The sequence below is a fragment of the Solea senegalensis genome, linkage group LG11 (assembly GCF_019176455.1).
Source record: "Solea senegalensis isolate Sse05_10M linkage group LG11, IFAPA_SoseM_1, whole genome shotgun sequence".
Taxonomy (NCBI): domain Eukaryota; kingdom Metazoa; phylum Chordata; class Actinopteri; order Pleuronectiformes; family Soleidae; genus Solea; species Solea senegalensis.
Window position 1 is genome coordinate 7,113,094 of NC_058031.1, and position 22,779 is coordinate 7,135,872.

Consider the following 22,779-nt stretch of genomic DNA (forward strand, 5'->3'; position numbering starts at 1 on the left):
TTCCTTCCCCGGCCTGTAAACAGCTGCTTGTGCTTAAGCAGTAAGAAGTAAATCTTGACGCTGGCTGTTTACGTAGCCCAACCTTCTAATCAGGCAGACATATAATTGAGTGACGCGTGGTGTCTTTATGAGTGGAGCTGCATTCAAAGGGCAGATCCCTGTATTTATACCTCTCTTTCTCTCCAAAATGGAAGCCGTTGCCTCTCATCCCAACTACAGTAGTTCACTCTATGTAGCGTGTGCTCATTCGATTTGTATTGTAAGTCATTTAAGTGTGAGGTCTGCACAGAGCTAAAAGGTTGTGACTGGTAAACTGGCTTTACAGCTATGCTGGGTTATTACTGTTTTTACATTGTTCGTTATATGAAAGAACAAAGGACATGTTTTTGTACAGCAAAATATAAAATCTGTGTGTACCCTTTTCTAATATGAGACAGAGTGATAGTTGACACTGAAAAGCCTAGGCATGGGATTCTCCTTTTACTGTTTTTGCCAAAAACCTAACAAAAGTAATTTCTTGATAATAACAAGCCTGTTTTAATGATAATGATAATTACAAACTCAATATCAGGATCAAGGAGCAACCCCTGCTGTCTGATCAAAGCTCCCTTGTCCCCTATTTACACAGGAAATTAAAACAAAAACAAATCAACAGTGTGCCAGTTACGCGCAGCCTCTAGTCTGCGACCAACCTCGACATACTTCTTAATATTTGAAACATGCAAGCAAGGTTTAGACCCTCTCTTGTGATCTCTGTGATCCCATATAATCTGGAGGTGGACTTGTTGCTCAAATTAGTGGGTAGAGAAGTGTGCCACATGTTCAGTATCCATAAATATTGACTCTGGCTCTCTAGCTGGCCGTCTCTGACCTTGGTGGGTTTCCATTTTGGGACCAACCAACCGAGCAGTCGTGCTTCTGCTGTCAAACACATGTGGACTGATGAAGATTTTATTGGTTTTCAAATTAAAAAGACAACTTCGCTTGAACGTGGAATTAGAGGCCAGTCGCAGCAACAAATTGTTCCCTGGTTTTGAGCAACATCTCTGAAGATGATCTCCCTGTAGGCATGTTACTGTATGTTAGGACTACAGCTGGCTTGAGGCAGAGGAATGCAAGCTCTGTGTCCCGCCAAGTTGCTGTTAACAGCAGGTGAAAGGCTAATAGTTAGATCTGCAGTGTCATCTCAGGGCTTTGTCTGCCCCCTGACTCCTGGAATGTACGTGATGACAAGAGAAGGCCGCATCGTCTACAACCAGCACAACATGTGTACACGGACACACACACGGTGCACATACTGTGGCATGCAGAGAAATGAGCATGTACAGGACCCAGGGGACAATAATCTGTCTTCTTTCCTTCCCCAGGATGTACATAATGAAACAACAAAACACACTAATCTCCCTCAAATAACCTCAAACATCCCCCTGAGTAGATTCATTATACGTTTGTCATAGGTTTGCACATTGTTCTCCTCTAAGGGAGTTTCCATGCAAGAAAAAGATACATCTATTAACTGAAGCAAATGTGGCAAACAGTGGTCATGATAGAGCATATTATTCCTTTGATTACTGAAGATGATTTCTCCAAAATGTGAAGGATGAATGGAACATACTGTTGCAGCAGAGAAATCTGACTTTCAGATGATTCACACAGGTGAGAGTGTGCATGTTTCATAATACAAAAGCTAGTCTTCACTAACCTAAATTTTAGTCCTGTATTGTCTTCCACTTGTCAAAGAGGGGCAATAACTTATGATGAGAAGGCTCATAATGTAACATAAAGACAAAAGAGAAAGTCCGACAGTAAATACAGAGAAGACAAAGCAGGGTGATTCATGGCGGAGTGTTCAGCGGTCTAAGAGGTGTCAGTTTTATTGTTCCTGAGCTCTGACTTCGAGGCCTCAGGCGTCAGAACAGAAACAATAGCTGTACTAGTCCACACCGTTTGCACAAAAGGATATCCAAGAGCTTCAGTTTGAGCTAATGACAACAGCAGAAAGCTAAACTGTTTCGAGGATGTTCAGATGTTCTTATGCATTGTCTTTCAACCCACCTGTTGATCATGGAAGACTTTGAATGAATCATTAAGGGATACCCAACCTGCTCCTTTCACTTCTTTTCATGTATTCTAGTCTAGATCTTCTCCAGCTTATTCAAAATGACACTGCCAGATTATAACAGGAACTAGTAGAGGATCCCACATAAGTGTTGTTCTTGCTTCACTACACTACAGTTTCAAGGTTCTTTCAAAGCATCACAGGGCCTTACGTCTATGTACACCTTAAAACTTACTTCTACAGGCTTGGCTTTTTAACAACTCTGTTATTGATTTATATTCTGTGTGTCTTCTATGTCTGTTTCGAATGCTTCATGTGTGGTGACCGGGTGGTGTTCAGCACATTGTCACTTTAGAAAAAAATGTGCTATGCAAATGTTGTCTTAGTTACTTTCTTGCCAAAATGTGACTTTTGAAGAAAGACTCCTGTTTTCATCAAGCTTGTGAATGGCTACAAGAGAAAAAAACTTTGAAACATTGTCCATAGTTTCACTAAAACGGATGTATATTGAATGTTTAAGTGTGGATGTGAAACGTGAGTGTGGGAAACTCTACACAGTGTCTGTGCTTGTTTTGACAAAACTACATTTTGACTTGAAGAATGTTTCCTCTTCCTATAAGTTGTGACCTTGAGCTTTACGCTGAAATGCACAAAAACTATTCTGTAACTGCTATCACAAGCAAATAAATGAGTGCTCCACGAAAATAATGATGCTAGTGACGGTGGTGGTCGCACTGGGTTGACAGTGTCTGGCAGGGTCACATTTTAACCTGTCAGAGCCCCCCTCAGTAGGTCGTTCATTTCTGTTTCTGATAGCATATCTCTACCTGCCTCCTTGCGCTGCCAGGGTTTCGCTCTGTGGTGTTGTCCTTTCAATCAGCATATAATTGGATCAGCGACAGCGATTAGATAAGCATGATATATCTGGCTCAAAACAATGATATACACAGTATCAAAGCCGCATGATCTTCTCAAACCATTCGAGCCATCACTGATCAAGTCCCTCAACAGCCTTGGCTGGATACATTCCTCAGTGCTGCTCTGACACAACCTGTGCCAAGGCACACAGAACACACACACACACACACACACGTAGTGAGCATGTACAGAACAAAACCCACCATACCCACTCATTAAAATCACACACACTGTCTATACAGGGGGAAACACACAGGAGAAAGCATCACATAAGGCCTTCTCTTTCTAATCCTCTCACTCTGGTTATTAAAGATAGCAGAACAAACTGTGTGAGGGCTTTTACCCCAATCTACAGCGTCTGAAAACCACCAGCTTTTTACCTACGTTTGAGTTTAGAGCACTAGGCTCAGTGAAGAGTGTTTTGGCAACAGAAGAAACTCAACTATCACTGCCAACAGATTAACAAGACAATAGAACAAATCTAAGCATGTATGATTTAATTAACATGTGCTCCCACACCCTGACTTTATGAATGAGGGAGAGACATGCATGATTCCATAAGGTGGAGTGAATAAGAAGACATAAATAATAGGACATCATAATTCGTGTTTAATTGAACAGATTCACCAGAACTGTATACAATCAAACATGCATACATGCAGTGAAGGGAAGGTCAAGAAACCGTGGACACTGCCAGCCAAGTAACGGCATGTTCCTTTGGGCCTCTCTGTATTTTAATTGCTAAGTGGATGATCTGGGATTATCCCTCATAAAATGTTATTGCCCTGAAAGGAAACAAAGATATCTTGTGATCTCTGTGGGATTTAATCTATTGCCATCTCTGCAAAGAAAACAGTCCCAGTGCTTTGCCCAAAACACAGCCGCCTGCCCCGAACCCTAACCCATCATCACCTAATGGAAGTCACTAGAGGGAATCAGAGGGGGCTTTTTCTTATGGAGATGACCCAACCATTAATGCTTTAGAATACACCCCACAGGCTAAAAACAACACAGCAAAGTTTCCCTCGCCCCTCTGTGCCACTGTGAGTCTGTAGTGTACAAATACAGCAGGGACTCTCCCAGGCTTGGATGAACATTTCAACACAGTAGATGTAAAATATTTTACCACCCTTAGAAAAGAAAGAAAGATGAGGCACATAGGTCATTTTTTAAGTGACTGAGCAGCTTCTTTAAGACATGATCATACATAAAACATTTTTTTACCAAAGTAAGAGAAACGAACACTGCCTTCCCAGGAAATTGATGAAGTTCCTGTTGACAAGTTCCTCACTTGATGCTCTCACACAGTACTGTAGATATAAGACACCAATAAATGCTGCCAAAATCTGCCACTGATACTGTATATTGATAAAGTGCTGTGAGTTGGAATGAAATGAAAAGATGAAGTCAGGCAGGAGGAAGTGTGAATAAATCAACTTTGATGTCTCTCTCTCTCTCACACACACACAGGGTAAATTTCAACAGGAGGATGTGATGGTTCCTCTGCAGAGTCTGAAATAAAACCACAAAAACAACACACTGTGATGTCATTATGTATTAGCATTATTCCAAAAACGTCAACGTGTTTGATCCTGCTATTAAGATCGCTCGGTTAATTATAAGAATAACCATATGGGCTGACATGTTTTTTTGCTCAGTGCAGTCATATACACAGGGATATTATATCATATTTAAAGAGGGACCGTATAACAAGCTATTTTCATGTTATTTAAAAGCATAAAGCAAACAGGTGATTGCTATTTCTATGTATAGAAAAACACACACAACTAAAAGCAACAGTATGGTTTTAACTGTTGACTTAACAACTATTTTTATGGTGTAAATTTCCAGTATATGTGCAGATGCCAGAGAAACTCAACGTTTTTTTCCTCAACTAATGGTTCTTAAAAGTGTGTAGGGCTCCCAAGCTTTTTAGACATTAATAAATGGACTTTGGAGTATATGGAGCAGTAATGGTTTATTCATGCAGAATATCAAAATTAGGTACCGTGGCTCTAATGTGCGCTCATTTAGACATGAAAAAAGTCTGCTGCCTCCGGGTTAGTGGTCCGCAGGAGGTGTTTTATAGTAGACGAATGATTGACAGCCCCTTGGTGACATCACTGTAGGACAAAAAGAGTCGCTGGGGGAAGAGAAAGCACCAATCAATTGAACCACTACACTGTGGCGCAAGGAGGAGAGCTGACGCGCTCCCTGAATCGGAGGAGCGACACTTGAAGTGCGCTTTTCTCTCCAGAAATTAAGCCAGTGCCGCTCAACTTTGGGTCTGAGAGAATTGTTCTCGTTTGAAGATGTTCAGCCAAGATGCTTTATACTTAGATCGGTCCTGCCTTCACGAGCCTGCTTCCTCATAGACTTAACTTTTTTTTTTATTTTCCGTGCTGACCAAGACCTCTAACCCGAACTGCAGCTGGTGAGAATATGTGCGAGAAGCGATCGGCGAGGAGCTTGGACTGTCTCTGGTCCCACAAGAAGAAGCAGCGTGGATTAAACACGAATTAATGTGGAATTTATCGGAGCCCAAAGGTGGAACGACGACCAGACACAGCGCTTCCTCGTCAGGTATAATACGGCGACATGGTTGTTTGATTGAAGTTATGGAACTATGCCTGAGAAAACAATTCTCAATCCTAATGTCATCAGGTGTGAAATAACTTGTCTGAGGTGGAAACTGTTATTTAAACGCTGCGAATCACCAGTTCTCCAACTTTATGGCGCATTGTTTGTTTGCGTAAAAGTTAAAACGTTCTCATTTTTGAACGAGCGGGGAAACACCGCGAAAAGCAAAATGAAGTAGAATAAAAGTTGTTCATTTTGAGACTGTGTTGCTCAGATGATACTTCGTTTTTGATGTTACTGTCCCGGGCTACATCTGGCCCTGGTACGCACGTCAGATCTAACACCTGCGAGCCTCTTGAAGTAACTCTATCCCTTATGATTATACATGACCGTCAAAGCCTCTGCAAATACAGGCTTGCAGCACCGTCTGTGTGCTTCTCCTGCTGCTCTATATTCCAGCTCTTTTCTCATTACATTCTTTGATGCTTCTTGTGGAGCTATGCAGACGTGAATTTCTCCTTGATTCATATCATTTCACAAAACATCACTTGTTTTGTTTTTTTCTAAGTGATTTAATTTGTCGTCAACCCATTTCTGTTCATCTCCTTCACCGTAATATTTTCATGTTTCTGTTCATGTTAAGATCAATCTCCTGTTTCCCTCAGACGCGCTATATAGCCGAGGGGCTTGCGGCGCATAGCCCCCTTTTTTGTTCCACTTCAAAGTGAAGAGGTGTCTTCCCTTTTTAACCTGTTCTCCCTCAATCATTCCTACTGTATGGAGAGATCACACACTGTTTGGGCAACGCTGCAGTGAAGCCCCTTGCTGCGTCTACCTCATGTCACTATCTTAGCGCCAGAGTATTGACAGACACCAACTTTCTCCACAGGGACTGACTGATCATGGTCGCCGTGGTCCGCTCTCTCATGGTACTGCTGATCGCTCAGGTGTTGCTGGAAGGTGCTACGGGACTTATCCCCGAGGTGGGCCGGAGGAAATACAGCGAATCCGGGAAGCAGAGCCCGGAGCAGTCGGAGAGCTTCCTCAACGAGTTTGAGCTTCGCCTTCTCAATATGTTTGGACTGAGGCGCAGACCGACGCCGAGCAAGCAAGCCGTGGTGCCGCAGTACATGGTGGACCTTTACCGCATGCACTCAGCAAACGGAGACCACAGCACTAAACGACCCAAGAGCATGGGGAAACACGCAGAAAGAGCCGCCAGCAAGGCCAACACGATTAGAAGCTTTCACCATGAAGGTATGTATTAGTGACATACCTTTACCTGTCAGCCGGGCAGCTCATCGGTTCTCGCAGACAAGTCAAACCTATATTTAAACGTGACTCGGTGCCTCAAGACTCAGCTTTAGTCCTCACTGTTTTATGTACGGTTAGTCATTTACAGGTGACACGCGTCCAAGTTATTTGTAACTCTTAAATAAGTTTCAGGTAGCGTCATAGTCACTACCACGCATCTGCTCATGAACAATTAACCTGAATTAACTCTCAAATGAAGTGATGCAACCTTTAACCAACCATTCCCCCGGCGGAGCTGTCACAGGCTTCAGGAACATCAAGGGGCGGTGGTATCCCTAGGGTAATTTGTTTCTTAATAATTGATGGTGTTTGCGTGGGCTCTGAAAACAGTTTTTCCAGACACGCACCACAGGAGCGGGATAAAGGGCGGTGTGCCATTTACGCAGGTGATAGTCATCACCCCGTTACTTCAATAACACGCGACATGACATTATACCAACACGCGTTATGACAAAGTCATCGTGTCAGACTAAATTCTGAGTCATTTTTAACAGGACTGAAATTAGTCCGTGGTGAAGGGAGTGGGAGGAGGGGTTGCGCTCCTTATTCTTTCCAAATCACCCCTCTCTCCGCGCTGTGCGCCATTACGCACGTTCCAATAACACCATAATTGCTCGCTTAGTTTATATGTTGGATACCCAGGAATTGTTGAATTCAGAGTCTTACTTAAACTGCATTTTACGTCCAAAGCAACATATGCTGCTCAGCTGAACGAGGGTCACACACACTGACAGTTTATAGGACCCGAGTAAAATACATTAGTTCCAAAGTTCTACACTATGTGTTTATACAATGTTGTTTATTTGGGACAGTGTACATTAATAAACACTGTTGTAAATGTCTCATCCGTATAGAGAAGTGGGTTATTCTAAACTGCTTTAAATAATCTTAACAGGTGACATTTAAACACAACTAATGCTTTATTTATAAATTACGTTTCATTATTAAGCAACAGAGCAGTGCAACCATTCATAAAATTCCGATTATTTATGTACAATCAAAAAGGATTAAAAGTATTACTGTTAAACATATCCCAACTGTATCAACCATTCAATTTCCTTCAGCCTATGTTCTCGTTTTTACAACATATGAGTTAGTGAGTCCATAGGGGCTCTATACAAAGTTCTTATACAGAGTCCTAAGTGTTTGAGTGGGGAAGTTTCCATCGAGGTGAGTCAGAGGGGTGGCTGAGTAGTTGCTTGGGTGCTCTCCAGAGGCCGAGTGCAATGACACCCAGTGGCTACAGTGACACACTACAAACAAGGCTGGCGCAGGCAGTCAGGCTGAGTGACTGCTCCCTGCCCACTATTGGAAACCTCTGCACACAGCCAGCACACACCTTGACACCGCTGGCCATCACAGATGTGTTCAGCCTGTTTTTGCATTTACTTCCCTGGCTCTTTCATCTTATACTAACAGAGCTGCAGAGCTGTTTATCTTTGTCATGAGATGTGAAATCATTGGCTACTCCAAGCATGTATCTACAGATGTAAGTTCAGTGCATCAGTGCAAACAGCTCTAATCATTCATCACATCTGTCGGCTGATATTAATTTCACTCAGATAATTAGTTTCACTGCTATCAGTTTCCAAAAATGATGGGTTTTCATGCCAAATAGAACATTTCCACTATTACACAGGAAGTGTCTGCCAGAAAACGGGTCTGTGATGAATGACCCAACATTAGCCTTTATCTTTTGTTTTGAAAGAAATTAGGAATGTTGATACACTCATATCTGTGGTTCACACGTTTTTGTCAAGCCTAAACTTGTTCACACAGCCGTTCTTCTTCCACAGAGGGACAGACAGACAAAGACAGACAGACAGACAGAGTAAGAGCACTTTTGCAGAAAGACATAGAAAGAGTGAAAGAGAAGGAGATAAAATGAAAAGAGGATTTGGGGCTGAGAGAACAGAAGGAGAAGGAGATTTGGGAGATGGGGAGGAAAAGAAAGAGGGGGATTGGGGACAGAAGAGAGGGAACGAGAGACAGGGGGCTTTCCCACACCAAATGAGGAGTGATAGGTCTAATTGAGGTCTTTGTGCCTCTGGAGAGAGGTTTAGGATGAGATGGTGGAATTTCCTAAATGCCCCCTTTGAAAAAGCACAGAGTTCAAAGTTTGTGTTTATTCTACCACACCAAAAAGATTAAAAAGTGTGTCTATAGTACATCATCTATGATCTCCATAAGGCAAAGAGTTCAAAGTGGGGCTGCATTAATGCAAATAGGGTTCTGTCTGTCACAGTGCAGTCAGGACAGATGTCTTAGATGCACTTTTAGGAAGGATAGCATTTCCTGTTAAAAGTAAAAAAAATGTTAATATCAAATGTTGTGCACTTTCCTTTCCCGATGTGGTTTATGGACTTTCTCCAGAGCTTTGACATTAATAGCATCCTATGTTTTCTCTTAGTAACAGCTTTTAACAATTGACCAGTGATATTTCGGCGCAGGCAATTCCTCTAAAGGTTAATGCAACAGTTGCCATTTAACTGTATGTCAGCATTTATTTAATACATTTTAAACTGGTTTCCATTATACTTATACTGATTCAATATACGGTACAGGGTCTGTATTTTCATACACACTGATGGAAATTGAATGTAGCATCAGGCATGTTTGATCTTATCAATAGATGGATTTGTACTGCTTTCATCTTCTGACATATAACCACATAGATTTATGAGCAGGGCTCTAATGATGGTATTACATCACCGTGAAGATTTGTATGCTATTACTTACTCAAACATGCAAACCACTGATATATTTGTAAAGTGTGCATGACAATGGCCCACACCCACTCACTATAACCACGTGGCAGCTTGGCTGAATGCACTGAAAAAAGTCAGTGTGTGTGTGACTGAGAGGGAGCAAAAGACACCATGTGAGAAACCATCATTTCATACTCTCCAATCTTCCCCATACTCACAGGGGAACCATGAAACCAACTAGGCTTTAATCGTAGATGATGGCTCCCATTCTTGTACCATGCATAAATTCCTTGTTCCATCCTTGGCATTTATTTTACACCCCTATCATCTTACACTATGTTTGTCTCTCTCTTTTCTTTTGCAGAGTCTATGGAGGCCTTGGCCAGTCTGAAAGGCAAAACAACCCAGCAGTTCTACTTCAACCTTACTTCGATCCCTGATGAGGATCCCATGAGTTGCTGCTGACTGCACAGACCAAAGTCCCACCGCCAAGCCAAGAGTCCCAGTCCAAAAAAGGTAGTAAAACTGTGCATTGTCAGTATTTCTTAGGGTATTGGAAATATTGATGTTTTCAAGGGATATTCATTGATAAACTGAATACAGAGTACTTTTCCTGTTGCTACTCATCATAATGCACATTGTCAGTCCTCACCATGACGGTGTTTCCTGTACTAGAACAGACGCTCCTCACTTGTGTCTGGTGACTGACACTGCATCTAATTGGATTAAATGGGATTAAATTATGAGGCCATTTTGATACCTAGCTGTTGATATGGTTGTTTTAATACCGTTCCCCTGGGCCTTCTAACTTTATCGGCTTCATGATCACCAGTAGAAAACATCACTGAGCTGAAAGGATGGAGTTAAATCACCGGTGTCATTATCACGACTCCCCTGTGCAGATAAATTGGGCCATTAAAAACAGAGCCTTTTCTTTTTTTTTTGCTGCTTCCTCTCTTGAGTTTGATAAAGAGACTGTGACCAATTCATTTAAAATGTCTGTTTTTAAAAGCTGCCCTGTTTAAATGGCAAGAAGATCAATCTGACTTGTAGCCTCAAATAATGTTGCTGTGCATAATACATGACTTAATTCTACATTACTTTCACAATTCCTTAGTATAATGTCTCTGCTGACAAATGTCTCATGTTATGTTGAGTGAATAACCTCATCTGTTATTCCACATTTCACTTGTCTTTTGTTCTAGATGACAATACCACTATACAGTCTTCCACCAGTGTCCTACCTCAGGTATGTGTTGTTTATCATTATTGTACAGTATTTTTTAATATGGTGGAGTCCTCCACATGCATTCTTTTATGTTCTGTTTGTGTTTTAAGTGTAGAAAGTATTTATAAAACGTACATACATAAACTGCTCCAAAACATGTGACTTTTTACTTCTTGCTTATATATTTAATATGGTTTACTTTCTTCATGTGTGTCAGTGAAATGTAAGTTTGTTACATAAAATTCAATCAAAACTTAAACTTAAAACATAAAAATAGGTATCTGTTATATTCTTGCTTTTTTTTTTCTCGTGTCTGTATGTCTTTACACCACTGTCAAACAATATCCACCTCAATACTGCATCAAAGTCTCTTTCTTAACTCTGGATTTGTCTGCTTTTGTAAGAATACTTCAAGTTAAATTTGCACAAAAAACATTTGGATTGAGTTTCAACAGCCAGAGAACAGCAGCACAGCAGAACAGGACCCAGCTGAAATGTCAATTTCATATCTAGAGCATGACCATGTGGACAGAACGAGTTATATAATAAAGATTATTGCCTTTTCACAGTCAGGGACTGAAGCATATGTCAGACTGTGACTGTCTTAAACTGACCCTCGTAACTGTCTGTCTTTGTAAAACGGCCTCTTCTATTTATTGCCATATTGTATCTTATTTTATTGCCCCTTCATATTCATCACAGTTTCAGAGATTCTGTTATCCCTGCCACCCGTCCACTACCCCACCTGCTGCCCACATCTTTTAATTCATGCTCCTGTTAGGTTAGCGGTGCTCCTCAGCTGTCCAATGATAATAAATGAGCAGCTTGTTTTTCTCTGTGCAGCCGCCTGAGCAGAGCCATGTAATGGCTGCTCAAGTCAAACCTGCCACCATCACTCTAAGGATGTTAGTTTAGGTATATATGTATCAACTTAGCAACATTTATTTATAATAGTGTTTAGCCTCATTCTGGGCCAATTTAAAAAAAAAAGAAAATCAACAATTCATACAATCAGGTGAATGTGCATGTATAAAAAGAACTAAAATAAAATTATTATATCTTCAGTTTCTGCCAAACCTGCCAATTAGTTTTCCTAAATTTTACACACTGGTCCTTTAATGGCCAATTCTACCATGGTGATATGCCAACACAGAAAAGCAATGCCACTTTTTTTTTGTTTTAACAAAATAAAACCAAAAATCATTATAAATAATGGCAAAGTTTCCCTTCTCAGCTTGGTGACTTTAAATTCTTGGACAGCCAATCATGACTGTGTGTTCAGTTCAGACCTTTATTGTCCCTCAAATGGGAAATGTGGTTTACAGCAGTGGTTAAAAAGACATAAACGGCACAAAATATTGCTTAAGCAACCTGACAAAATTCAGTCACAAGAGTGTTTGATCAAACAAAACGTCCACCGAAATATTGTCAACAGTCAATAAATAAATAAGCCAAATGATACATGATTAAAGCGTCACAGAGGATTTGGTTGTTTCAATGCAACTTGTATCTATTGCACTTTGTCCCAGGTCGCCTTTACCTCTGACCTGATGGGGGAGGAACAAATTTGTCCAATAGAGGATTTTCAATGCTGCCTTTCTCTCAAATTGTCTGTTCCAAATTTCTGACATAGATGACTGCTGTATTCCAATTATCTTGCTGGCTGTATGAATAATACAGGACAGACGAGTTTGTCAGGTTAAACAGAGATACAGAGGAAGTTTGGTCACTCCAACAAAAGTACAGACGATCGATGCTCAGCCCTAGGAGGTGTGTCTTGATTGGCAGAACTGTATTAACTCCTTTTTGTTCTCCTTTCTTTCTCCATGTTAGCGTAAACCCACTGCCCCAAATGACCTCAGAGCCCCGAGCAAGACGAAAGACACCCTGCACCCTCCCGGACTGGCGCTACCACGGCTCTCGGGAGGTGAGTCCGACCTCAGTCCTCAGATATTTAGCAGACAATGAGGGAAAAGCAGCTGCAGCTGGCAATGCTGTGAGGGTGAAATGGGAGCAATGCATTTGAGTTTGCAGGCTGAGATGGACTGGCTTGAATTGCACTGTGAGGGAAGAATGCATGGCTGGCATTCGCAAGCAACAGAGTGGATTTGGCTCACAGGGAATCGGCTGAATGACGTGCACTGGCATGTGAGCAAGACTCATTTCATAGTCGATATGAAACCGAATTCTTGATCAGATTGCACCACTCCTGTCTCCTATTCCATGTGCACATCCATGCATGAATGTGGATATATGCTGTAATTCAGTGAGGCCCACAGTGGAGAGGAGCAGTATGGTCACGTTTTTACAGATATCTTTATTGAGTTTTTGTTATTTTTGTAGAAAGAAGCATGGTAGGCAAGCAGATTTTAATACTGCTGCTCAGAAGAGGAACAGCCTTTTTTCATAAGCTTGGGTTTGGGTTGTTTAATTCTTCTCTCACTGTGGTTGTGGGAAGGTTTTATATGTTGTTTTTTCCCCTTCAAACACCAGCAACACCAACTCTAACATACCACAGCTATGAAATGTGCAAAAAAAAGCAGTTAAATGGACACAACTCTGTGAGAGTGTGACTCTTAATGTAACTTGAAATGATCTGATTACGATAATTAAGTTAGTTACTGATTAGTAGTAAATTACTGATGTCAAACGTACGTCGATGCAAAGGTTTTTCAGTAACAAATCGTGGTCTATTGACGAAACGCTAACATGATATTTTAGTTTTTGCAAAATACACCCTCACAACCTGATGTAACCAACTAGTGCCTTTTAGAGTATTAACACTGAGTTTAATCATTACAAAATGACCACTTGCGTTTCTGTGAAACATGTTAATAAGTCAGGGAATGAGGGAAATATAAATCACATATTAAATAATCATAATAAACTTTGTTTTTATCACACTTTTCTTAATATTACAAAGTGTGTAACTGTTAAAACCAAACAAGCAGATGTCTAAAAGGAAACATTTGTATCAATAATTAAAAATCAAATACATTATAGCATACTTTTATTTCCCTGTTATTTTCCTTATTGACTGCAAAATTCTCATTTCTCTTTTTTTAAGCCACAAAAACCACAAGTTTGGTTTATATGTAACTACATCCGTCTTTTTTTGAACGTCAGGAAGTTAAAGTGGTGGTTCCTTCCTTTTGTTTTCGTTACTCACCAGGACAGCAGGCACAGTCTGCACGTAAAGTGCTGTTGTGTGAATATGTTTTTGTCATGTTGGCTGAGATGAATCTGGGGTTTAATTTCCTCTCCCTGTGCGGACGAGCCAGGGATCAGACCTCGGCACGCTCCGCGGCAGGTGGGAGGATAGTGCGTGCACGGTCAGCGATATGAACACAGTGTATCATCTGTTATGAACTGCTGTTGTCAGCAGGACAGGACGTCGTTCCTCAACAGATTTTCACCCCTGTGTACTGTTTTATGGTGTTTTCCCAGTGAATCATTCTCCCTGGTGGTAGCGTCCTATGATTCTCTCGTAGCAGTAACAGTGTAAACATAGGACATAGTAAAGTTTGATGTTCTGGTTCAGTTTCAGTGTCATTCATTCCCTTCATGTCACAGAAGTCTTAGCGTTTATAGTTGTGGTTCTCTGTTGGAGAGTTCCTCATGCTTCGACCAAATGCTTTGCTTGGTTGCTTCAGAAATGGGCTCTTGTGTGCATTGCAGTTTTGATCCAGTGGAACTGCAACAGATGGATGAAAAGGCGATAAGGAGAGAAAGCACCTGTTTGGCATTAACAATCTTAATACCAGTCTCCATATTATGTGAGCGGTGAGCATAAAAATAAACTTGACTGTTCTTTGACCACACGTCTTTTTAAGCATCGTCATCTACGTGTTTGTCACTTATAGTTAGTGCCAGATTAGCTCATGCAATTTGTAGCCTTTTAAGCAATTTTGCATGTTCTTAAGTCATTTTATTATATCCACTTAAATGTTGTTAAGCCCTTATAAGAAAATAATCCAATTAAGGCTTAATGTTTGATAGTTAAACTCTCAGTTCGGAAAAAACTGATAGAACTTTATTTAGTAAATAAAAATATTGGAAAAAACATAAATTCACATCATCTGTGCATTAACATTGTGTGACGGATGGCACATCAATAAGGAAAACCATTTCCAACAGCCACAGTGTGTTATTCTGCAAACAAACACGTACATGGTTATGAGTCAAAAACATCCTTTTGTCTTCAACAAAAATAGGTTTATGTCTTCACAGGCAGATCTTGAGTTGACTTTGGATTATTCAGATGAGTGGAGTGACAGCCTGTCAAACAAACATGACATCATTTGTTAGATATGGCGTGTACTTTGCCAAATTAAATACATACCCCACCTCTGTGGTGACCTCACTCTCTGTGTCTGTCTAGTTGCATTTTCCCCCAGCAGAGCATGAGCGGGGGGTGCAGTGATCTCACGAAGAGTTAACGCAGTGTGCGATTGTTGGAACCACGCTGATGTGCTCATAGGGCGTTCACACTCCCTCGCTGCCAAGGCGAGGGTGGGTTTTTGGCTGTGCTCCTGACATGTGTGCACAGTACACTCACTCACCCCTCATTACAAACACCCACATAGCTGTCCTAGATGTTTTAAGTCTTTAGCAACATGAGAAAATGGAGTTGAGGGCGTTGGCACAAGCCCTCACTGCAAATGGCCCCTGAAACTGTAAATGATGCAGTTTAGGGAAGAAAGAGTGTAAGTAAGATCACACCCTCCAGGACTGAACTGTTAACTCTTTCACTGTGTGTGTGTGTGTGTGTGTGTGTGATGGATGTTTTCTTTCTCTGAGCAGCTCGTTCAGAGATAACACAGGCAAAACATGTTGAGCAAGAAGTGTTTTTGTGAAGGACAAACTAAGTGTTGCAACGTTGGTCACTACGTTTCCTGTGATGCGACTGCCCTGGATTCCCTGTCACCAAACACCCTGACCCTGTCACCCTGGCAGAGGAGTAGAGACGTGACCACACACACACACACACACACTCTCTCTCTCCACATACACTCCTTTACCATGTGTCACAGCGCTAATTATCAGCAGTCTGGCTGCAGGAGGATGGGGTGATTCAAATTTCCATTCCTGAACCACCATTAGGGTCTAGAATTAGAAGCCAGAACGACACAGAGGGTAGCTGGTCACACAGCAGACGACAACAGGCACCACTGCAGCGCAGAGAGGGATGAAAGCAGGACTTGGGCACAGCTGAAGCTCACGTTTGTTCCGTAGTGTTGACAATGACGTGCACCGTCGAGTAACGGCTTATTTGACTGTGGAAAAGTGGCGTATGTGGCAGTAATTTCACTGGAAAAGGGAGGAGGAAAACATACTTGTTTTTAATTACATTTGCTTTTTGGTCTCATGAAGGAGTTGTTTTCATTGAAGAAGCCACACGATGTAAGTTTGACAATTTCTGTGTGATTTTTACGACTTCTAGTGATTTTCTGTTGTATATTCTGATGCTTTTGTTGAGCTTTTTTTTAATGTCTCGCGGGGAGATTTTAAGTGTCGTGTCGTTTCGTGCCAAGGAGCCTAACAGAACCAGTGGGTGTGTGAGGTGAGGCGAGTCACAAACATGACCAGCCTCAACTTTCTGTTACAAAACACAGCAGACAGGCTCCAGCCGATAGTCGCCAGACGACTGCAAGCTGGGTTTGGAATTCTGCTATTTCTCCAGCTAACATACACCCTCTTTTCACTCCATATCTTCTCCCTCTTTTTCTCTCCGTCACCCCTGGTAGGAAACAATTACAGATCTGTTTCAGGGATTGTGTGGGCGGCTTCTTGTTAGCTGTGCTCTGAGGATCTGCCCCTCAGTATGAAGTCCACTTTCCAGCCTTGAGCTACTCTCTTTCTCCCCCCTGACTCTGGTCATTGTTTTTCTCTGTCTCCAGATAACTCCCAGCTCAGCGAGGATCAGGAAGCAGGTGTCCCAGAGCAGTTCACTGGCCTCCTGCACGGATCATCTCCCGTCATCGACTGCCGCGAGGAGGCCTTCAGGCTTCCAGGTGATCCGCCACCCGCCCAAAGTCAGCAAGAAACAAGCAAACCCGCCAAAGTAAAAGAGCAAGTAGCAGCAGCTGCACCGCCACCTAGCCGCCCCAGTATGGCCGCCATCCTGACGGACTGTGACCCAAAAGCGATTTATGCGACTGTGAATAAGGACCACAGGACCTCGGGGGCCGGGGCAGTGTCTGCCGCTAGGATGCACCCTCCTGGGGACCTGAAACTTGCACGCAGCCTCTCCAAGTCTGACTCAGACTTGCTCGTGTCGCCTCCCAGTGAGGAGGAAGGAGGACTGGGGAACCGAAGCGAGTCGGTATCTAACTGTAGCACTGGCAAGAAGAGGCTTGAGAAATCTCCCTCTTTCACTTCAGAATGGGACGAGGTAAGTGTTTGTGCTCGTCCTTTTGCTGTGTTTGTGTCTTTGCTTCTTCATTAAGGTGCTGTGTTTAAGACGACGTTTCTTCATTTATTTATTCATTTGTTTCAATGAAAAAAGCAGGTGGAACCAAAACATTCAAGCCCATGGTGATTACACACAACATATATTTACAAAAAACAACTCATGGAATTGTCTCGACAAGTCTCTTATGAAAGCTTTTGAAAACAAAATATTAATATTATCATGCACACACTCACTAAGCTACAAAAATGCACTGTACATAGTTTAAAATTCTTATTCCAGCAGGAGAAATGACAAAGCCTCCCTTGTTGGGCCTTAGTCTGCTTATGTTTACCTGGACAGGCCTAACTCTCACCACTGTAGCTTGATTGAATTGCATGGAAACGTACTGATCGACTACATCATGTTCAAACAAAATGATCAGTTGTGTTTTTGATTTTTTTATTTATCGGTTGTGTTTTAGAAACCCAATTACAGACTTACGTCTTGCAAATGGCTCCATCTGGCACTCATGAACGACCCACTTATCTACAGCTGTAACAGAAGTGTTTACATCAGTTGTCTTCGCTGCTGATGTTGCACCAAAATGTTACTTCACAGAAAAGCCTGTATTCACACGCTCAGCCCTTCAATGCGTTTGATAAAGAGCTGAGCCATAGTGATCGGGGTATAAAACAACTCTAAGAAATGGAGAATTAGCCAAGAGACGTCCAACCAATACCTTTCCAGCTTGATTGCGTGGCTTGAGACGTAAGTGACCAAGCGTCAGATTTGAGACTAAATGTTCGCTCACATAATATTAGCTTTCATTGTCTGTGAATACAGTGTATATAACAATGAGTGAGCAGCGGGGTGTACACTTGTATAAGCCTGAGCAATTAACTTGCTCTTTCATTAGTTTATTACTTCAATTCTCCTACTGTCTGCAACATTAATGATGTTCTCTGAGCTCCTCTATTAGGTTTTTAAAGCTCCAGTAGGAGGAAATAAATGGCTGATCAGTGATGGAGGCAATCATCAGTCTTTTTTAGACTGATGGAGTTGCTGGGCGGAATTAGCTCTGAATGTAAATGAAGTCCAGGGAAGGTGTGGAAATGTCATTTTCTTTCTCCGATCACTTATTTTACTTTTCACTGAAATTTAAATTCAAATTTCGACTCTGCTCGAGTGTAGCCACCGTTAACTACAAGACATTACTTTCCTTTGTAATGTTTGCATTCAGCTCTTTGTTAGACTTGGACTTAAAAAGTAAGGTAACATAATGTAATGTAATGTGTAAGATTTTCTAGACACTAGTTTGGCCCAACCTACAAAGTAAGTAGTGTTTTTGACTTCACCCATGACTACACTGGATTATGTATAGTTACTGGAATGCTTTAAATAATAATCTACATTGTTATGTGAATACTTCTTTAATCAAGTCCTTTACTTGTCTGTGTTAGCCTGTGATTTACCATCAATTGAGCCATGTGTTAATCTTGCTGCAGAGCCGATCATTGAGGTGCATTTATGCACGACCACAAATTGACTGTAAATAGAATTGTCAATGCTCAGATGGAGAGCGGCTATTACCTTATACAGGATATAGTCAAAGTTCAAAACACTACCGTCAGTGTAAGTTTGACTGATATTTGGTCAACAAAAGTTATTCCTTTATCTGCTGCAGCAGTGCCCGCCATCTGCAAACATCCCAATGTAACTTCAGCTTATAGTTCTGGCACGGACACACAAGGAAGTATTTTATCAAACTTTATTTTTTGTCAGTGAAACAACATAATAGCGGCTTATTCTTTCTTCTGGTCGATATCTCTGCAGATTTTAAACTTTAGCCAGTCGGAGCAATCACATTTTCATCTACTCTGTATTACAGGCCTATTTTATTTATTGATTAGTCAATTCATGTTTTTAGTTCTTAATAACAACAGATGTCGTAAATTCTGATCTAACGTACAGATTGATGTCATTCTCAGTCCAGAAAGTGTCTTTGGCTTATTGCAACTTGAAAGTTACAATTTATTGGAAAAAGTTATTCTCTTTTTTTATCAAGGAGTGACTTGGCATTATCGCCCCTCAGCAGTGGTGCAGTGGAGTAATAAGGTCTAGAGTGGAGAACATCTTGGGCACAGTTGGACTGTGCAGTCTAGTTTTCCTGTTCAGCGAGCATTTCACCTCCTCAGACTGCACCTGGGGGATGTGGCCTCTGAGCGCGTGACGTTATCAAGACAGCCATGACATTACTGTTGTTATTACTCCCCGTTGCCCCTTAGCCGCCAGTAATAAGCTTGACGTTGGTTGTTTATGAACAGACGAGCTGTATACACCGAGCATGAGCACTGATCAGGTTGGTACTATTGACTTCAAGGGGCCGTCCACATGCTGCTCTTAAGAACGCATGGAAAACATGTGGAAAGGGGCCCGGGGTGTCATTTACCAACACACTTAAGGGTTGCGCTTCGGTTATGTCAGGGGTCTCAAACTCAAATGACCTGGGGGCCACATGAGCTTGAATTCTGGTAAGAAGGGGGACAGTCAAGTAAAAAAAAAAGTCCAACTGTGTGGGGGGAAAACAACTGCTCCGTCGGGGTAGACGATATTAGCTTTAAATTATATCACAATGTAGCAAAAACAGCATTGGTGAGAATTAAGATTCATTTTGCATCATACATATATCAAAAACAAACATTCACATGAAATAGATTGAGGGGCCACAAGATGACGACTCAATTAACTTATTAAAAAAAAATCTAAACAAAGGTGAATCCTCTCCATCACCACCTGATTCAGGTCCTTCGTCTGGATGATGGTGTTTCAGAGTGAACAAAAATCAGTTTGACCTACTTATTTGGCCTGAGCATCAATTTTTTTTAATCCCCTTAGGGATATTATTCTCTGCATTTTGACCCGTCCTAGAATTAGGAGCAATGGGCTGCCACACTGAGTAGCACCCGGGGAGCAATCGGGGTTGGGTACCTTGCTCAGGGGTACCCCAGCCCTTTCGACCTTCCGGTTACAAGCCAAGTTCCCTTTCCACTTGGCCACAGGCTGCCAAGACGTTAAAAGCACCCACTTAATATCAGTAAGTGCATATCAATGCAACACAGACGCGCCCAGAAAAACAAGCACTTTGCAGTGAATGTGTGTCGCAACCGTGTCACTCTAATTTGTGTGTGCATCTGGTCCTCGGCCTCACAGAAAATAGTGTATTTGTGCACACCAAAGAAGACAATGGCCTCATTTACTGTGTGCACCATACAAGCCAAGGTTTGCTGGGTAAATTGGCCATGTTTAAGTTCACCAGAATGCCTAAAGCCGTGTTTGAAATCTTGAAGTAGGCTGCTGGCAAAGAGCGACCACAATTCATATTAAATTATTCATTGATCCCATGGGAGTGTATCTTATTTACTCCCCACTGTCACAAAATAAGAGTGTTTTGGGGATTGTAATAATATACGAGCCAATGCAGTTGACCTCGATTATCCTACTGCAGAATAAAATAGTAAGCACAAACTCTTCTTCTTCTGTGCCATTTCATGTATAGTATGTGTAGTGTAGGTCACTGGGTATGGACTATATCTGTGTGTGAAGCAGCTTGTCAGGCGGACCAACCATTCTTTAGCTGCAATGAACACGATACAAGACTGCTGCCTCAAATCTAATGTTATTAAGATGCAGTTTGCATTAATGAACTCCTCCTTTTCTAGTGGCGATTGCAAGGTGTGACACTTTTTCCCCCCAAATGAGATTTGGCACTTCTGATGAGCCAATTTCTCTCGTCCAATTTCAGAGCTGTAGTTAATATTAATGAGCTTGGATTCCTGTTCCTCCTCACTTGAATAGGGATTCAGATGCCTGCGAGTTCAGTGCTGAAAGCAGGAAAAAAAATAGAAAGAAAGCGAGAGCCCCGAAACGCTCTTCCTTTCCTTTCAGGAAATCAGCTTACATTCACTTGAAATGGAAATATTCACACTGGCGATACAAAGTGCATTGCAAATGAGGGGGGAATGTGTGGGGGAAAGTAGTTAAAGTTTGATTGGGCGTAACCTCGACTGCTCTCTCTTTAATGATGTTAGGAGTGTACACTGAACATTGAAAACTCTCGCTCTCTTCCTGTGAGCTTCTCCTCAGCCTGTATTACTCCATCCACTGTTGTTTCTTTATGTGGCAGCCATCTTGCCTGTCATGAATGCCTGCTTTGCAACACTCTACTGAGCTGTGAGACAGCATTTTACCCAGATGGTCCCAGGACATTATCAAATCCACCCTCTCACATATGCACATGCATCTTTTTCTCGGTGGTGCTAAATATTCCAGTTCTCACACCCTCTTCCCCTTTCTTCCATATCTCTCTCATTCCTTCTCTCCCCTTTTCTTTTCTCCACTTGAGCTACACCCTCACCGCAGATGCACCGCCTCTGGTTTCAGGACAAGCAGATTTGACTTGCATGAGGTCTTTGGCCTATGCATCTCTCCATTTAAAGGAGCTCTGAGTCTGTGCGTGTGTGTGTGTGCTGGTGTCGGTGTGCAAAGCGCATGCTAATGTGACGTGGTCTTGGTCCTCGGGATCAGACTGAAGATGACAATCCAGGGGGCACATTGTGTGGGCCAGCTAACTGAGCTCCACAGATGGGAGGAGAGAAAGGGAGACAGAGACTGAAACAGAAGGAGAGGAGAGGGCCTCCATCCACAGCCACTTCACTTCTTACTTCATTTTCGATTCATGCTCCTCTGATACAATAGTCATTATGAAACCAGCTTTCGTGAGTATTAATTCCTCTCAGGGCTACAGCTCTAGTGGAGGCTCATTCATTTTGTCGACCTACCATTAACTAATTGAATGAAATCCTAAACTGATATTCTTTTGCTTTTGTTTTTGTTTAAAACTGGGGAAAGGGCTTGTGTTGTCTTACTTTCTGAAGCTCTTGCTTTACAAAGTCAATTTTGTGACCTTTAATCACACAAGTCATGTAGTTTTTCTTGTTTTGTTTTTTACTGAGAACCTTTTACAGACTTAAAACATCTTTTGTCCTCATGTAATCAAACGCATGGACTTGGGCTAACTTTTCCTTTAGATGACCTGCTGAGAGCAAACTGAACTGTGGGTGTGTGTCACGGCCTTGCAGGGGAAATCTATTCTCTAACCCCACAGGACAGCAATGGGACGCTCCGACATGCAGCCACAGCTCTGTATTCTTACGTTGTTTGAGCATGAGCTGACAAACTTATCAGTTTTTTAAAAGGAGCATTGTTCCTAAAAGTTCAAGCATGACATTGTGCTATTTCAGGGGGTTGCTAATGGGACAGCTGACGGTGCTTTCTCCCCATAGAGCACGGAGGCAGTGGCACTTTCCTTTAGGTGATGATGTGCTTGTGTTACCCTTGATGCCATTCCATGGATTCATTCCAATCCTTTTGATGCCAGTGGTCTGGGCACACCTTCCCTGCAGGAGCACTGACTTTGCCAGGCGTCATTTACGCCTGGTTTATATCACCAAAGTGTGTCCAGCGTGACGCTGCATGAGCCAGAAATGACGTCATTACAACCAATGCGGTGGAGCGAAGG

The 22,779-nt window shown here is 42.0% G+C and overlaps 2 protein-coding genes across 9 annotated transcripts in view; both read left to right on the forward strand.

Moving 5' to 3' along the window:
* Window positions 1-5,157: 5,157 nt before the first annotated feature.
* On the forward strand, window positions 5,158-10,044 carry LOC122776813 (bone morphogenetic protein 2-like). Its single transcript, XM_044037535.1, has 3 exons — window positions 5,158-5,560; window positions 6,447-6,814; window positions 9,944-10,044. Exons 2-3 carry the CDS (start codon window positions 6,460-6,462, stop codon window positions 10,042-10,044), a joined length of 456 nt encoding a protein of 151 aa, XP_043893470.1. The 5' UTR covers window positions 5,158-5,560; window positions 6,447-6,459.
* The window catches only part of LOC122777730 (ankyrin repeat and SAM domain-containing protein 1A), a 35,154-nt gene continuing 22,411 nt past the window's right edge, over window positions 10,037-22,779 (forward strand). For 6 of the 8 annotated variants that reach the window (XM_044039149.1, XM_044039151.1, XM_044039152.1 and 3 more), the window contains exons 1-4: window positions 10,037-10,095; window positions 10,785-10,828; window positions 12,641-12,734; window positions 16,708-17,201. In XM_044039149.1, the coding sequence (XP_043895084.1) occupies window positions 16,920-17,201 (282 nt within the window). In that variant the 5' untranslated portion in view covers window positions 10,037-10,095; window positions 10,785-10,828; window positions 12,641-12,734; window positions 16,708-16,919. Of the gene's footprint in view, window positions 10,096-10,784; window positions 10,829-12,640; window positions 12,735-16,113; window positions 16,211-16,707; window positions 17,202-21,727; window positions 21,977-22,779 lie in introns of those variants that run through there. The other 2 variants (XM_044039155.1, XM_044039156.1) reach the window with 2 other exon arrangements.

Excerpts from the sequence above, each read along its gene's own strand:
- LOC122776813 (XM_044037535.1), top strand. The coding sequence starts at position 6,460 with ATGGTCGCCGTGGTCCGCTCTCTCATGGTACTGCTGATCGCTCAGGTG. Across the intron at positions 6,815-9,943 it reads TAGAAGCTTTCACCATGAAG|AGTCTATGGAGGCCTTGGCC; the intron begins GTATGTATTAGT and ends TTTCTTTTGCAG.